The 17,644-nt window shown below is 34.5% G+C and overlaps 2 protein-coding genes across 2 annotated transcripts; both read right to left on the reverse strand.

The window, feature by feature from the left end:
• Positions 1–9,995: 9,995 nt before the first annotated feature.
• Positions 9,996–14,462, reverse strand: LOC116290098 (33 kDa inner dynein arm light chain, axonemal). Its single transcript, XM_031697083.2, has 9 exons — positions 14,300–14,462; positions 13,742–13,890; positions 13,155–13,236; positions 12,653–12,740; positions 12,069–12,126; positions 11,843–11,899; positions 11,631–11,694; positions 10,961–11,125; positions 9,996–10,249 (listed from the first exon to the last, which is right to left on the reverse strand). The coding sequence occupies exons 1-9, from the start codon at positions 14,378–14,380 to the stop codon at positions 10,211–10,213; spliced, it is 783 nt and encodes a 260-aa protein (XP_031552943.2). The 5' UTR covers positions 14,381–14,462; the 3' UTR covers positions 9,996–10,210.
• A 606-nt stretch (positions 14,463–15,068) lies between these two features.
• Positions 15,069–16,640, reverse strand: LOC116290083 (small ribosomal subunit protein bS1m). The gene is made up of 2 exons (XM_031697063.2): positions 16,325–16,640; positions 15,069–15,819 (listed from the first exon to the last, which is right to left on the reverse strand). Exons 1-2 carry the CDS (start codon positions 16,618–16,620, stop codon positions 15,687–15,689), a joined length of 429 nt encoding a protein of 142 aa, XP_031552923.2. The 5' UTR covers positions 16,621–16,640; the 3' UTR covers positions 15,069–15,686.
• Positions 16,641–17,644: the final 1,004 nt, after the last annotated feature.

Here is a 17,644-nt window from a genome sequence, read left to right on the forward strand (position 1 = left end):
TCCAATTTTTCTCGCGGTTCTCGCTGGTTTTCTTTTTCTGCTGGGGGCGGGGGCTCGTAGCTAAAACAATAATCCCAAACCACTTGGCTGGTCTTTCAACATACCAATCCACACCACTTTTCGGAAACTGAAAATGTGTGGTTTTGGCGAAAAAGCATGGACTCATAGCCCGTGCATTTTGACACCGATTTTGGGTCATTTCACAGCTTTTGAAAAAATATGAATTATTAATGAGACTTGAGAAATGTGTGTTTTGGCCAAAAAGCATGGACTATAGCCCATGGTTTTGATGGATTTTGGGTGTTTTCACACCTTTTGAAAAGAATGAAAAATTCATGAAACTTGAAAAATGAGTCTTTTTGGACAAAAAGCATGGACTATAGCCCATGGTTTGATGGATTTGGATTTTTTTCACACCTTTTTCAATAAATCAAATATTCGTGAAACTTGAAAAATGTGTTTTTTGTGCGAAAAAGCATGGACTATAGCCCGTGATTTTGACCGATTTTGGGTCATTTTCACAGCTTTTGAAAAAATATGAATTATTAATGAGACTTGGGAAATGTGTGGTTTTGGCCAAAAAGCATGGACTATAGCCCATGGTTTTGATGGATTTTGGGTGTTTTTCACACCTTTTTGAAAGAATGAAAAATTCATGAAACTTGAAAAATGGGTCTTTTTGGCTAAAAAGCATGGACTATAGCCCATGGTTTTGATGGATTTTGGGTCATTTTCACACCTTTTTCAAATAAATCAATATTCGTGAAACTTGAAAAATGTGTGTTTTTGGCCAAAAAGCATGGATTATAGCCCATGGTTTTGATGGATTTTGGGTCATTTTCACACCTTTTTCAAATAAATCAATATTCGTGAAACTTGAAAAATGTGTGTTTTTGGCCAAAAAGCATGGATTATAGCCCATGGTTTTGATGGATTTTGGGGTGTTTTTCACACCTTTTTGAAAAGAATGAAAAATTCATGAATCTTGAGAAATGTGTGGTTTTGGCCTAAAAGCATGGACTATAGCCCATGGTTTTAAACGATTTTGGGTCATTTTCACAGCTTTTGAAAAAATATGAATTATTAATGAGACTTGGGAAATGTGTGGTTTTGGCCAAAAAGCATGGACTATAGCCCATGGTTTTGACCGATTTTGGGTCATTTTCACACCTTTTGAAAAAATATGAATTATTAATGAGACTTGGAAAATGTTTGTTTTTGGCCAAAAAGCATGGACTATAGCCCATGGTTTTGATGGATTTTGGGTCATTTTCACACCTTTTTCAAATAAATCAAATATTCGTGAAACTTGAAAAATGTGTGTTTTTGGCCAAAAAGCATGGATTATAGCCCATGGTTTTGATGGATTTTGGGTGTTTTTCACACCTTTTTGAAAAGAATGAAAAATTCATGAATCTTGAGAAATGTGTGGTTTTGGCCTAAAAGCATGGGCTATAGCCCATGGTTTTAACCGATTTTGGGTCATTTTCACACCTTTTGAAAAAATATGAATTATTAATGAGACTTGGGAAATGTGTGGTTTTGGCCAAAAAGCATGGACTATAGCCCATGGTTTTGACCGATTTTGGGTCATTTTCACACCTTTTGAAAAAATATGAATTATTAATGAGACTTGGAAAATGCTTGTTTTTGGCCAAAAAGCATGGACTATAGCCCATGGTTTTGATGGATTTTGGGTCATTTTCACACCTTTTTCAAATAAATCAAATATTCATTAAACTTGAAAAATGTGTGTTTTTGGCCAAAAAGCATGGATTATAGCCCATGGTTTTGATGGATTTTGGGTGTTTTTCACACCTTTTTGAAAAGAATGAAAAATTCATGAATCTTGAGAAATGTGTGGTTTTGGCCTAAAAGCATGGACTATAGCCCATGGTTTTAACCGATTTTGGGTCATTTTCACAGCTTTTGAAAAAATATTAATTATTAATGAGACTTGGGAAATGTGTGGTTTTGGCCAAAAAGCATGGACTATAGCCCATGGTTTTGACCGATTTTGGGTCATTTTCACACCTATTGAAAAAATATGAATTATTAATGAGACTTGGAAAATGCTTGTTTTTGGCCAAAAAGCATGGACTATAGCCCATGGTTTTGATGGATTTTGGGGTTTTTCACACCTTTTTGAAAAAATATGATATATTAATGAGACTTGGAAAATGTTTGTTTTTGGCCAAAAAGCATGGACTATAGCCCATGGTTTTGATTGATTTTGGGTGTTTTTCACACCTTTTTGAAAAGAATGAAAAATCTATGAATGTTGAAAAATGAGTCTTTTTGGCCAAAAAAAAATGTACTATAACCCATGGTTTTGATGGATTTTGGGTCATTTTCACACCTTTTTCAAATAAATCAAATATTCGTGAAACTTGAAAAATGTGTCTTTTTGGCCAAAAAGCATGGACTATATCCTATGGTTTCGACAGATTTTTGGTCATTTTCACACCTTTTGAAAAAATATGAATTATTAATGACACTTGAAAAATGAGTGTTCTTGGCCAAAAAGCATGGACTATAGTTCATGGTTTTGATGGATTTTGGGTGTTTTTCACTCCTTTTTTAAAATATTGAAAAATTAATGAATCTTGAAAAATGTGTGGTTTTGGCCAAAAAGCATGGACTATAGCCCATGGTTTTAACCGATTTTGGGTCATTTTCACAGCTTTTGAAAAAATATGAATTATTAATGAGACTTGAAAAATGCGTTTTTTTGGCCAAAAAACATGGACTATAGCCCATAGTTTTGATGGATTTTGGGTGTTTTTCACACCTTTTGAAAAAATATGAATTATGAATGAGACTTGGGAAATGTGTGTTTTTGGCCAAAAAGCATGGACTATAGCCCATGGTTTTGATGGATTTGCGGTGTTTTTCACACCTTTTTGAAAAGAATGAAAAATTCATGAAACTTGAAAAATGAGTCTTTTTGGGAAAAAAGCATGGACTATAGCCCATGGTTTTGATGGATTTTGGATTTTTTTCACACCTTTTTCAAATAAATCAAATATTCGTGAAACTTGAAAAATGTGTGTTTTTGGCGAAAAAGCATGGACTATAGCCCGTGATTTTGACCGATTTTGGGTCATTTTCACAGCTTTTGAAAAAATATGAATTATTAATGAGACTTGGGAAATGTGTGGTTTTGGCCAAAAAGCATGGACTATAGCCCATGGTTTTGACCGATTTTGGGGGTTTTTCACAGCTTTTGAAAAAATATGAATTATTAATGAGACTTGGAAAATGTTTGTTTTTGGCCAAAAAGCATGGACTATAGCCCATGTTTTTGATGGATTTTGGGTGTTTTTCACACCTTTTTGAAAAGAATGAAAAATTCATAAAACTTGAAAAATGTGTGTTTTTGGTCAAAAAGCATGGACTATAGCCCATGGTTTTGATGGATTTTGGGTGTTTTTCACACCTTTTTGAAAAGAATGAAAAATTCATGAATCTTGAAAAATGGGTCTTTTTGGCTAAAAAGCATGGACTATAGCCCATGGTTTTGATGGATTTTGGGTCATTTTCACACCTTTTTCAAATAAATCAAATATTCATAAAACTTGAAAAATGTGTGTTTTTGGCCAAAAAGCATGGATTATAGCCCATGGTTTTGATGGATTTTGGGTGTTTTTCACACCTTTTTGAAAAGAATGAAAAATTCATGAATCTTGAGAAATGTGTGGTTTTGGCCTAAAAGCATGGACTATAGCCCATGGTATTAACCGATTTTGGGTCATTTTCACAGCTTTTGAAAAAATATGAATTATTAATGAGACTTGGGAAATGTGTGGTTTTGGCCAAAAAGCATGGACTATAGCCCATGGTTTTGACCGATTTTGGGTCATTTTCACACCTTTTGAAAAATAATGAATTATTAATGAGACTTGGAAAATGCTTGTTTTTGGCCAAAAAGCATGGACTATAGCCCATGGTTTTGATGGATTTTGGGGGTTTTTCACACCTTTTTGAAAAAATATGATATATTAATGAGACTTGGAAAATGTTTGTTTTTGGCCAAAAAGCATGGACTATAGCCCATGGTTTTGATTGATTTTGGGTGTTTTTCACACCTTTTTGAAAAGAATGAAAAATCTATGAATGTTGAAAAATGAGTCTTTTTGGCCAAAAAAAATGTACTATAACCCATGGTTTTGATGGATTTTGGGTCATTTTCACACCTTTTTCAAATAAATCAAATATTCGTGAAACTTGAAAAATGTGTCTTTTTGGCCAAAAAGCATGGACTATATCCTATGGTTTCGACAGATTTTTGGTCATTTTCACACCTTTTGAAAAAATATGAATTATTAATGACACTTGAAAAATGAGTGTTCTTGGCCAAAAAGCATGGACTATAGTTCATGGTTTTGATGGATTTTGGGTGTTTTTCACTCCTTTTTGAAAAGATAGAAAAATTCATGAATCTTGAAAAATGTGTGGTTTTGGCCAAAAAGCATGGACTATAGCCCATGGTTTTAACCGATTTTGGGTCATTTTCACAGCTTTTGAAAAAATATGAATTATTAATGAGACTTGAAAAATGCGTTTTTTTGGCCAAAAAACATGGACTATAGCCCATAGTTTTGATGGATTTTGGGTGTTTTTCACACCTTTTGAAAAAATATGAATTATGAATGAGACTTGGGAAATGTGTGTTTTTGGCCAAAAAGCATGGACTATAGCCCATGGTTTTGATGGATTTGCGGTGTTTTTCACACCTTTTTGAAAAGAATGAAAAATTCATGAAACTTGAAAAATGAGTCTTTTTGGGAAAAAAGCATGGACTATAGCCCATGGTTTTGATGGATTTTGGATTTTTTTCACACCTTTTTCAAATAAATCAAATATTCGTGAAACTTGAAAAATGTGTGTTTTTGGCGAAAAAGCATGGACTATAGCCCGTGATTTTGACCGATTTTGGGTCATTTTCACAGCTTTTGAAAAAATATGAATTATTAATGAGACTTGGGAAATGTGTGGTTTTGGCCAAAAAGCATGGACTATAGCCCATGGTTTTGACCGATTTTGGGTGTTTTTCACAGCTTTTGAAAAAATATGAATTATTAATGAGACTTGGAAAATGTTTGTTTTTGGCCAAAAAGCATGGACTATAGCCCATGTTTTTGATGGATTTTGGGTGTTTTTCACACCTTTTTGAAAAGAATGAAAAATTCATAAAACTTGAAAAATGTGTGTTTTTGGTCAAAAAGCATGGACTATAGCCCATGGTTTTGATGGATTTTGGGTGTTTTTCACACCTTTTTGAAAAGAATGAAAAATTCATGAATCTTGAAAAATGGGTCTTTTTGGCTAAAAAGCATGGACTATAGCCCATGGTTTTGATGGATTTTGGGTCATTTTCACACCTTTTTCAAATAAATCAAATATTCGTGAAACTTGAAAAATGTGTGTTTTTGGCCAAAAAGCATGGATTATAGCCCATGGTTTTGATGGATTTTGGGTGTTTTTCACACCTTTTTGAAAAGAAAGAAAAATTCATGAATCTTGAGAAATGTGTGGTTTTGGCCTAAAAGCATGGACTATAGCCCATGGTTTTAACCGATTTTGGGTCATTTTCACAGCTTTTGAAAAAATATGAATTATTAATGAGACTTGGGAAATGTGTGGTTTTGGCCAAAAAGCATGGACTATAGCCCATGGTTTTGACCGATTTTGGGTCATTTTCACACTTTTTGAAAAAATATGAATTATTAATGAGACTTGGAAAATGCTTGTTTTTGGCCAAAAAGCATGGACTATAGCCCATGGTTTTGATGGATTTTGGGGGTTTTTCACACCTTTTTGAAAAAATATGATATATTAATGAGACTTGGAAAATGTTTGTTTTTGGCCAAAAAGCATGGACTATAGCCCATGGTTTTGATGGATTTTTGGTGTTTTTCACACCTTTTTGAAAAGAATGAAAAATCTGTGAATGTTGAAAAATGAGTCTTTTTGGCCAAAAAAAATGTACTATAACCCATGGTTTTGATGGATTTTGGATTTTTTTCACACCTTTTTCAAATAAATCAAATATTCGTGAAACTTGAAAAATGGGTCTTTTTGGCCAAAAAGCATGGACTATATCCTATGGTTTCGACAGATTTTTGGTCATTTTCACACCTTTTGAAAAAATATGAATTATTAATGACACTTGAAAAATGAGTGTTTTTGGCAAAAGAGCATGGACTATAGTTCATGGTTTTGATGGATTTTGGGTGTTTTTCACACCTTTTTGAAAAGAATGAAAAATTCATGAATCTTGAAAAATGTGTGGTTTTGGCCAAAAAGCATGGACTATAGCCCATGGTTTTAACCGATTTTGGGTCATTTTCACAGCTTTTGAAAAAATATGAATTGTTAATGAGACTTGAAAAATGCGTTTTTTTGGCCAAAAAACATGGACTATCGCCCATAGTTTTGATGGATTTTGTGTGTTTTTCACACCTTTTGAAAAACTATGAATTATTAATGAGACTTGGGAAATGTGTGTTTTTGGCCAAAAAGCATGGACTATAGCCCATGGTTTTGATGGATTTTGGGTGTTTTTCACACCTTTTTGAAAAGAATGAAAAATTCATGAAACTTGAAAAATGAGTCTTTTTGGACAAAAAGCATGGACTATAGCCCATGGTTTTGATGGATTTTGGATTTTTTTCACACCTTTTTCAAATAAATCAAATATTCGTGAAACTTGAAAAATGTGTGTTTTTGGCGAAAAAGCATGGACTATAGCCCGTGATTTTGACCGATTTTGGGTCATTTTCACAGCTTTTGAAAAAATATGAATTATTAATGAGACTTGGGAAACGTGTGTTTTTGGCCAAAAAGCATGGACTATAGCCCATGGTTTTGATGGATTTTGGGTGTTTTTCACACCTTTTTGAAAAGAATGAAAAATTCATGAAACTTGAAAAATGAGTCTTTTTGGACAAAAAGCATGGACTATAGCCCATGGTTTTGATGGATTTTGGATTTTTTTCACACCTTTTTCAAATAAATCAAATATTCGTGAAACTTGAAAAATGTGTTTTTTGTGCGAAAAAGCATGGACTATAGCCCGTGATTTTGACCGATTTTGGGTCATTTTCACAGCTTTTGAAAAAATATGAATTATTAATGAGACTTGGGAAATGTGTGGTTTTGGCCAAAAAGCATGGACTATAGCCCATGGTTTTGATGGATTTTGGGTGTTTTTCACACCTTTTTGAAAAGAATGAAAAATTCATGAAACTTGAAAAATGGGTCTTTTTGGCTAAAAAGCATGGACTATAGCCCATGGTTTTGATGGATTTTGGGTCATTTTCACACCTTTTTCAAATAAATCAAATATTCGTGAAACTTGAAAAATGTGTGTTTTTGGCCAAAAAGCATGGATTATAGCCCATGGTTTTTATGGATTTTGGGTGTTTTTCACACCTTTTTGAAAAGAATGAAAAATTCATGAATCTTGAGAAATGTGTGGTTTTGGCCTAAAAGCATGGACTATAGCCCATGGTTTTAACCGATTTTGGGTCATTTTCACAGCTTTTGAAAAAATATGAATTATTAATGAGACTTGGGAAATGTGTGGTTTTGGCCAAAAAGCATGGACTATAGCCCATGGTTTTGACCGATTTTGTGTCATTTTCACACCTTTTGAAAAAATATGAATTATTAATGAGACTTGGAAAATGCTTGTTTTTGGCCAAAAAGCATGGACTATAGCCCATGGTTTTGATGGATTTTGGGGGTTTTTCACACCTTTTTGAAAAAATATGATATATTAATGAGACTTGGAAAATGTTTTTTTTTGGACAAAAAGCATGGACTATAGCCCATGGTTTTGATGGATTTTGGGTGTTTTTCACACGTTTTTGAAAAGAATGAAAAATCTATGAATGTTGAAAAATGAGTCTTTTTGGCCAAAAAAAATGTACTATAACCCATGGTTTTGATGGATTTTGGATTTTTTTCACACCTTTTTCAAATAAATCAAATATTCGTGAAACTTGAAAAATGGGTCTTTTTGGCCAAAAAGCATGGACTATATCCTATGGTTTCGACAGATTTTTGGTCATTTTCACACCTTTTGAAAAAATATGAATTATTAATGACACTTGAAAAATGAGTGTTTTTGGCCAAAGAGCATGGACTATAGTTCATGGTTTTGATGGATTTTGGGTGTTTTTCACACCTTTTTGAAAAGAATGAAAAATTCATGAATCTTCAAAAATGTGTGGTTTTGGCCAAAAAGCATGGACTATAGCCCATGGTTTTAACCGATTTTGGGTCATTTTCACAGCTTTTGAAAAAATATGAATTGTTAATGAGACTTGAAAAATAGGTTTTTTTGGCCAAAAAACATGGACTATAGCCCATAGTTTTGATGGATTTTGTGTGTTTTTCACACCTTTTGAAAAACTATGAATTATTAATGAGACTTGGGAAATGTGTGGTTTTGGCCAAAAAGCATGGACTATAGCCCATGGTTTTGATGGATTTTGGGTGTTTTTCACACCTTTTTGAAAAGAATGAAAAATTCATGAAACTTGAAAAATGAGTCTTTTTGGACAAAAAGCATGGACTATAGCCCATGGTTTTGATGGATTTTGGATTTTTTTCACACCTTTTTCAAATAAATCAAATATTCGTGAAACTTGAAAAATGTGTGTTTTTGGCGAAAAAGCATGGACTATAGCCCGTGATTTTGACCGATTTTGGGTCATTTTCACAGCTTTTGAAAAAATATGAATTATTAATGAGACTTGGGAAATGTGTGTTTTTGGCCAAAAAGCATGGACTATTGCCCATGGTTTTGATGGATTTTGGGTGTTTTTCACACCTTTTTGAAAAGAATGAAAAATTCATGAAACTTGAAAAATGAGTCTTTTTGGACAAAAAGCATGGACTATAGCCCATGGTTTTGATGGATTTTGGATTTTTTTCACACCTTTTTCAAATAAATCAAATATTCGTGAAACTTGAAAAATGTGTTTTTTGTGCGAAAAAGCATGGACTATAGCCCGTGATTTTGACCGATTTTGGGTCATTTTCACAGCTTTTGAAAAAATATGAATTATTAATGAGACTTGGGAAATGTGTGGTTTTGGCCAAAAAGCATGGACTATAGCCCATGGTTTTGATGGATTTTGGGTGTTTTTCACACCTTTTTGAAAAGAATGAAAAATTCATGAAACTTGAAAAATGGGTCTTTTTGGCCAAAAAGCATGGACTATAGCCCATGGTTTTGATGGATTTTGGGTGTTTTTCACACCTTTTTGAAAAGAATGAAAAATCTATGAATGTTGAAAAATGAGTCTTTTTGGCCAAAAAACATGTACTATAACCCATGGTTTTGATGGATTTTGGATTTTTTTCACACCTTTTTCAAATAAATCAAATATTCGTGAAACTTGAAAAATGTGTGTTTTTGGCCAAAAAGCATGGACTGTAGCCCATGGTTTTGATGGATTTTGGGTGTTTTTCACACCTTTCTAAAGAATGTGAATTATTAATGAGACTTGGGAAATGTGTGTTTTTGGTCAAAAACATGGGATCATTTTCACAGCTTTTGAAAAAATATGAATTATTAATGAGACTTGGGAAATGTGTGTTTTTGGCCAAAAAGCATGGACTATAGCCCATGGTTTTAACCGATTTTGGGTCATTTTCACACCTTTTGAAAAAATATGAATTATTAATGAGACTTGGAAAATGTGTGTTTTTGGCCAAAAAGCATGGACTATAGCCCATGGTTTTGATGGATTTTGGGTGTTTTTCACACCTTGAAAAATAATTGTTACTCCTATTTTCAAAAACTGCCAAAAAGACCAATAATTATTGTTTCTTTTGGTAGTTTTTGAAAATAGGAATGGAGGTGACCACGGGTAGAGGAAGGAAGAAAGGCAAGAAAGAAGGAAAATAAAAAATGGTAGGAGAGGGAAACAAGTGTCCACAACTTGGAGGTCATAATAAATTATTGATTTTAATGGCTCAAATAAGAGAAAGAACATGAAAGACGTTATAGCACATTATATATACACAGCTGAATTAGTTGTAAATACAAGAGGGTTAATGTACAAAAACAGTAAGCATTTCAAAAAAGCTCTACTTACGATGGAACAACTAGAACACCATATCAAATCACAGTTAAACATAGAATAATATCTTCAGAACACTAGAATATAATAATGAATGCAGTTGTTGGGAATTATTTCTTTGTTGGAGCAATTATTCCCTCAAGCTGAGTCTGAAAATGAAATAAAATGTGAATAATTTTTTAAAAAGTTTTCAGGGTGCACATTTTGGGTTGTAAACATGACCATGCAGGAAACTCACTAGTCATTTACACAGCCGCTATTTGTGTAAATGCTGTGTAGCAGACTAGAAATTCATGTCCTATTGATAGTTTCGTAGTTTAAAAAGGCACCTTTAGTTACTTAAGTCGTAAATAAAGACGAGTTCATTGAGACTGACTGATGACAAAGTTAGGAAGAAGAATTTTTCTGTAAACGTTGACCGAAATAATTAATGAACATTTATGACATTTTCACTAAAGGGAGAATTACGAACATCATTTATATCGACGTAAAAAAATACTTCATGAATGGGCATCCTGTGGCTTGGATGAGAAGTAATTTTGCATTAACGTTATAATTTGACCAAATGTTGTTATGAATGCAGTACTGTGAAAAATGTTAACTAAGAAAATTATTGCAAAGTTTTGTAGCGGGTCTACAGTCTACTGAGGTCACTGTTAACTAAATAATACTAAGTTGTGCACACTTGTGCAATTTCTTACGATGCTTTTCACGGATGTATGGTATGCTCTCTATTAAATTGAAATTTATAAGTTGACTTTGGTGCAGGAAGGAATCTGGAAAAACACTTTACTCACATGATGGTGAGAGGCGGTGCAAATACATGTAATAACTAATAAATTACAAAGTGAATGTTTTACCTTGAGCTGTTGATTGGTTCTTTTAAGGAACTGGATCTCTTCAGCATGTTTCTTTTCCTCTATAGCCCGTCTCTCAGCCTCGCGTTTTTCAATGGCATCACACTTGGCCTTCAGTTCATTCACTTGACGCTCAAGCTCACGTTTGTCATTTTCAAGCTCATTTATCTATTTTGAGCCAAGAGAATTAAATTAGTGAAGGAAAAGTACTAGCGAAATCCCAGTTTATTGATTGATCATGTCTTGCTCTCTAAGTAACTTGATATTTTGGGAGGGGGGAGAGGGGTGTGAAGTAATGTTTTCTCGTTTCAAAATTATTGAAGCATTTTCTAGAGCTATATTTATATTTCATCAAAAAAAAAAAAAAAAAGACAGAAAGACAAAACCAGGAGATTTCAAGCAAAAAAAAAAAAAAAAAAAAAGCCAAGATAAATACAAGAGTGGATAGAGAAAAGTTGCAGGTAAAGCATATAACAATAAAGTATTGAATTAGTTTCTAATACAGTTCAAAAGGGAGTGGGGTAGGGAAAAGGGAGGAGGAGCTGGGGGGGAGGGGGGACTGTAACTATACCTAAAATGATAAATATGTACCAGTATATTTATCTAGAAGGTAAGTTATGAAAATTTTGAGCACTACAGGCTTGATTGTTTTCTACCAGCATAGATACTCTACCTTTCCTTCCATGTCTGCCTTTCCTTGTTCAGCTTGAAGAGCTTTTCTCATTCCAAATGCAACACTTGAATAAAAGTATCCATGTTAATATTCAAGATCACACACACTCTATTATAGTGGTACTTGAAGACTAGACATAAAAAGTAGACAGCAAAACTTTAACAAGTCAAAGTCAACTAAGAAGCTCATAATATATAGCATTTCTTAAGTACCTGCTTTCGTAGAGAGTTTGATATGCAGCTATGGTCATACGGATTTCATCTCGCACTCTAGGAAAAAAGGCAACAAGCACTTAGTCCAGGGCCTTGTGTCAGTCCCATGGAAAATATCATTATTATTTTTATAGTTTAAACCCCTATTTAAAAAAGAAGAAAAAAGGAAAAAATACAGGGGAAACAAAAAAAAAAGCTTTAAAAAGCTACATTAAATTATTTTTACCTTAAAAGGAGAAGTCCACGTTCTGCACAGTTAATGGTTACTTGACGGATAAGTTCATCTTTCATGATAATAATAAGAAAATTATTAGCATGTTTAAGTCAAATATTATAATGATAAAAATTCATGTTAACTCCAAGATGAAGGCCCAGATAGTAGTTGGGCCTTGATTTTAGAAGAGAGTTAGAATCTCAAAAGAAAAAAATTCTTAAAAGATTTCTTTTTTGGGGGTCAGTATAGAGTATAATTCCTCCCTCTTGCAATATTTAAAACGGAATGTCAAACTTGAATACTACCCTCCCCTATGTGAGTTTATTAGTGATAAGTGCATTCATCACATGATTTCTTGTTTCTTGACATGACAAAACATTTTAGAATAGGAAGATGCCCTGTATATATACCATTTACAGTATATGTGTCTAGGCAAAAATGAAAATATTTGGTAGTCTGCTTTGTATGTTGTCACAGACTCTTTTGCTGACCCTCCTTATGGCTCTTTTTTTCCCCTTCATTTTCTTGTTCCTTTTTCTAACATAATGTATTTTCCTCTAATTGTGATAAATATGAGGACTGTCATACCACTTCACCAAAACACTGTGAGTACAACTCTCTTCTTACAGGACATATTCCTGTTTCCCTGGCCTGACGCTGCTGGAGACGCATATCTAGTTGTTCCTACAGCAACAAAGAAAACGATCTATAATCTCATACTGACATATTCAATACTTAGTCTAATATTGAATCTGGGTGGAGATTACTAACAAGAGGAAATCAAGAATCAAGTACTACAGAATCCCATTTAGGGACAGTTGATTTTTAGGGGGGGAGGGTGTGGTCATTAGTGTCATTAAAAAGTTAGGCTCAAGAAGGGGAGGGGACAGCAAAAAAAAATACTCCTTATACCCTGAGTAAGGCCTCTATCATTGCAAGCTTACCATTTGTTTCGCTTTGATGCAAAGGCATGGCTACCTTTCAAGATGAGGCAGGAAACTGTGAAAACGTTTTTTCATCAAACTCAGACTGACTAATAAGTGCAGGGTTATAACCAGGATTTTACAGTAGCTGACTACTAACTGTTAAATTACATACCTGTAGATTAACAACATCCAGTCTTGTTGCTGGTGTACTGGATACTTGCTGCACCCATAGCTGACCATTTTCTGTCCACTCTCTACACAAATCAATAAGGCCATTACTACATTCATTCCCAGAGAACTCAATTTAGAATGCACACCATATATCATGGCAGCCATGTTGGTGGTATTAGCCACCTTAAGCTTTTCAAAATCTACTATGGCAATGTCAACCGCAAGTATAAATAACTTCACCTTAGAGTTTAGTGCCCTCAAAGTTTGTCTTCCCTGTGGATGAGTTGACTTTACTGACAATGTTTTTTGAATGAAATCTCCATTCATGAACAGAACCCCAAAGAGAAATTATTTACACTTCCGGTTGATGTTGTTATCGTAAATTTTGAAAATTTAAGGTCGCTATTAACAAAGGAGGCTGATACATCAATAAACAAGCAATATTGGGGACATTGACGCAACATGCAAATGGAAATAGGCATCATCCAGACTGTCATCATCATCATCAAAATTATCACCAAAAGCAATAAATAAATAGATAAGTAACAATTAAATTACTTGGTTTTATAAATCAATAATAGTTGGTACCTGGGGGGTAGAATAGCATTCAAGATCTCGTCTGTTTGTTGGTTTTTCTGAGTATCCATTGGAGGTAGCTTGCTTGCTCTTGGTGGTTGAGGGACAGGCCCAGCTCCATTAGCCGGTCCCTGCTGTTGACTGACCTTGAGTGAACGAGCCTAAAACAAAACACATTTGTACAACATATGAACATACTAAATAGAACTTAACAAAGTAAAGTACGTATTGTAGTATCAGCAATACTAGTAACATTTATATTCTTAAAAGTTGTTTAAAGGACGTCTTACATGCAACCAAAACATTGAATGTGGTTCAACAACATCAAAGGCTCTAACCACTATTAACACGATAAAATAACACAAACCCTTTATGTCCTAAATTTTCTTCTTCTTGAATAAATTCTTATTATTCCAACGTTTATTCTTGTGTAGAGGAACATGGGAATTAAAAGTTTATAGGGACTTTTCACAAATAAAAACAATAAGCGACCGAAGTAATGGCGCCAACTTGAAAGTTTGCATCAAAGATGTTTATTTAAAATGAGCATTTAATATCGTTTTTACTCACCCTTGGAGACTTCTTATCGGTGTTTCTGCTTACCAGAACCGGGTTATCGTACTTAACGAGTGAGGCATTAGGAGGAATCATCGTAAAATATTGAATTTTTTAGCGTAAAAGTGCTCGATAAACTCTCTTCTGCCTGGTCTTCTTGTCCGAATTGTTTGTTGCTATGGATACATGGACTCACGGTCTGAAGGACTGGTGCATCTACCACAGGTAACCCAATATGACCATAAGAAAATAACTGTTGGGTTATTTATAGCACGTCTCTCTTTTTTTTATCTTTTTATTTCCAAAACTCTCTCTTTTAGGGGTTTTAAAAATTTATTTTTTCAGCAGCATCGCCTTCCCTTTTTACCTAGGAGTACCGCCTCCCCCTAGGTGAACATTTAGCCAGCATTAGTTGGGTCAAATGTTGGGATTGTTTGTCATAGTTGGGTCAAAATGTTGGTTAAAACAGTAGCTAAATGTTGGGCTAACTGTTGAGACCATTTTTGAGGGCATTATAATTAAGCTAAAAAAACAATATTTTGAGCATTGTTCTTAAAATCCCTGGGGTTTCAACCCATGAGGCTCTGATGAAAGAAATGTGTTGTATCCATTCATTTACCATGTTAAACGTTTAAGTAAGAAAATTCAATTTTATTCAAAAAACATAAATTAAGGGTAAGAAGGAAAAAATGAAGAAAAAAAAAAAGATAAAAAAATATACAAATAAAAAAGGAAGAACAGAATATGAAGGTGGAAGGAAGAGGCAAAGACTGGAACAACCAAGTTTTAAACTTTTCCCTTCAAAAATCTTTATTTTATATTTATGCAAAACAGATTCCATTTAATCCACGCACAATAGAGTACAAACACTATAAGTGTGCAACATAAGTACCACTAAATACTGCTAAATTATGCTAATCCTATTGTTTTCTATTGTTTAATTAGCACTATTTACTACTAAATAGTGCCAAGTGTTGCACACTTTTAGTGTTTATACTCTATCAAACAATGTCTTAGCAGTTTTCTGTAAATAAAATGAAGTTAGCTCATACCACCAAGTCTCCACATGTAGCGAATTTTCATTGTAAGCAAGACTCTCTATACTCTTCGCAATACGAGTGGTAATGTGAGCAACATTTGTGCTGCAGCCACTTGCAATGCAACCATGTTGCAAGACAAATATTATTGTGTGATAACGTTGCCCATATCACCAAACTTTGACACAATCAAGATATTCCTAAACCAAATTTGGCATTGGTTTGTTTAGTATTGTCATTGGATAATCAGGAACAGATAGATAGAAGCCAGCAGCAGGTCCAGGAATTAGAGTTGGAAGGGTTTCCTCTGACCTCAACAGTGTTTATCAAAATACTTAACCTCTCTTTTATATGTTTTGCCAGTGTTATAACTCCTTGATAGCTTTGAATGTTGCTACAGCTTCATTGAGCGTAATTCTTTTGCTCTGTCCTAGAAAATGTCCTGTTGCCTCCAGGCTCTTTATTGTGACTTCAACTTTGTCTCCAACATTGACTTCCCTAAGCAATATATATATATAAAAAAAAGAATAATGAAAAATAAGCTGGGATTAGCAGGGGGTACTGAGGTCTCGAAGATTTGTGGGGGTGGGGGTTACCATTTTCCTATCAATACACACACATACACATTTCATTGTCCTTCGTTTCCTTCAGTTTCCTTTGCTACACCCCTGGGTATGAGAATGTTCGATGCCCAATATAATGTCAGGTGGGCACCAAATATTCACTTGTGTGAATGTTATCTCTCAATTTTCTCCCATTTTACAATCTTCATAATCTCATAAATTAGTCAACTCCTTTCCTCAATTCTTTCCCCACCCCCTCACATAATAATCCTATCCTATCTTGACCTATAGTCTAAGGGGTTGGATCTGATCTGGATGGTTCTGTGTGTCTGTGTGTCTGTCTGTGTGGGTATTAAATAGTTATCCGAGTTGTAGATCGAAGGTGATTTCTTGTCGAGTAATGTAAATCAAGAATCACTCCTTACGAAGCACACGTTTACCTTTTTACAGGAACGGTTTCAACAGCATGAAACTTCCATCCAAATTCAACATAAATATCTTTGTTTTTTTCTCTAGTCACCACGTGAGTGACTCTACCCAGAACTTTTTTTCCTTCGGGTCTTCCAAGCTTCACAAATTGAGAATTCCGAAACATTTCTTCAAAATCTTCATCTTGTGAATGAACTGAATCTTCGGTGATTGAACTACACCTCCTAGAAAGCGCAGGTCTAATAAAACCATTGAAAAAATAATTCGACAAGGACTTTCTTGCTGCAGTTCTGCGTAAGCCCGCCATGTTGGAACCTGCAGTATTACTAACCAGCGGAACATAAACAAAATCCACAGGAAGCCCAAAACCGCAGTTTATGATTTACTTCCGCTTAAGATTATTAGTCGTATAAGCAGGAGCCCCATACTGTCGTAAAGATGAGGAAAATTAAGTCGTTCACAGATCAAAATTTCAAGAGGAAGGGTTAGTTACAGACGTAATCAATGCATGCCAGTTAGCAAACTGATGCATTTAACTCATTGATGTGAAATAATGTGAGTAGGTTACCCTGGGGTACTCTTGCCCGTTTGATGTTTGCCCGTTTAGGGTAGGGATGTGCCACTGAGTCCTCTGAACCCTGACCCTGAAATCGCTGAAATTCATACCCTGTTCCAGAGCAAGATTGCTGAAAATCATACCCTGTTTCGGTATTGCGAGAGCGTGATTTTATATATACCGTCCCAGAGCGAGCACGATTTTATATACCCTGTTCCAGAGTAGAATCACTGAAAACCATACCCTGTTTGGCAGCACGTACCCGATTAAGAAATATAGGGGAGTACCCCCCCCCCCCCCCGGGGTACCATAGGTTGGGTGGTGTATATCTTCAGTTCTGAACCCTACTTACAGGATTGTTGTCAATGAGCAATGCATGTTGTCTATCTCTTCTCAAACCATGAAACTAGAAAAAGTTTTATCTACTATTTCTTAATCCAGAGGAATGTGCATTGCAAAGATGTAATACAATTTTTTTGAGTTGCATGAAAATCCCACAAGGTTAAATTTTCAAGTGTACACAAAAGCCTTCAGGTGTGTGAATTTACTAAAGAAATAAAGTGACAAGTAGGGCATTCCATTGTATGCCACTCAAAACTATTGTATAACTATATATCTCGCATCACTGAAAATACTAACTGCAATACCTGATGGGAAATAATCTTTGATCCTTTATACAATGTCAAAGACATTTTCCATTTCAATGCAATAGCAAATGAAGATTTACAGCTTTTCTTTACAGGAAAAAGAATGGCTGAATTTTGGATGGCTTGGG

The sequence above is a fragment of the Actinia tenebrosa genome, unplaced genomic scaffold (genome assembly GCF_029948245.1).
Source record: "Actinia tenebrosa isolate PJP-AT-01 unplaced genomic scaffold, QUT_ActTen_1.0 PGA_scaffold13__45_contigs__length_12533684, whole genome shotgun sequence".
NCBI classification, from domain to species: Eukaryota; Metazoa; Cnidaria; class Anthozoa; order Actiniaria; family Actiniidae; genus Actinia; species Actinia tenebrosa.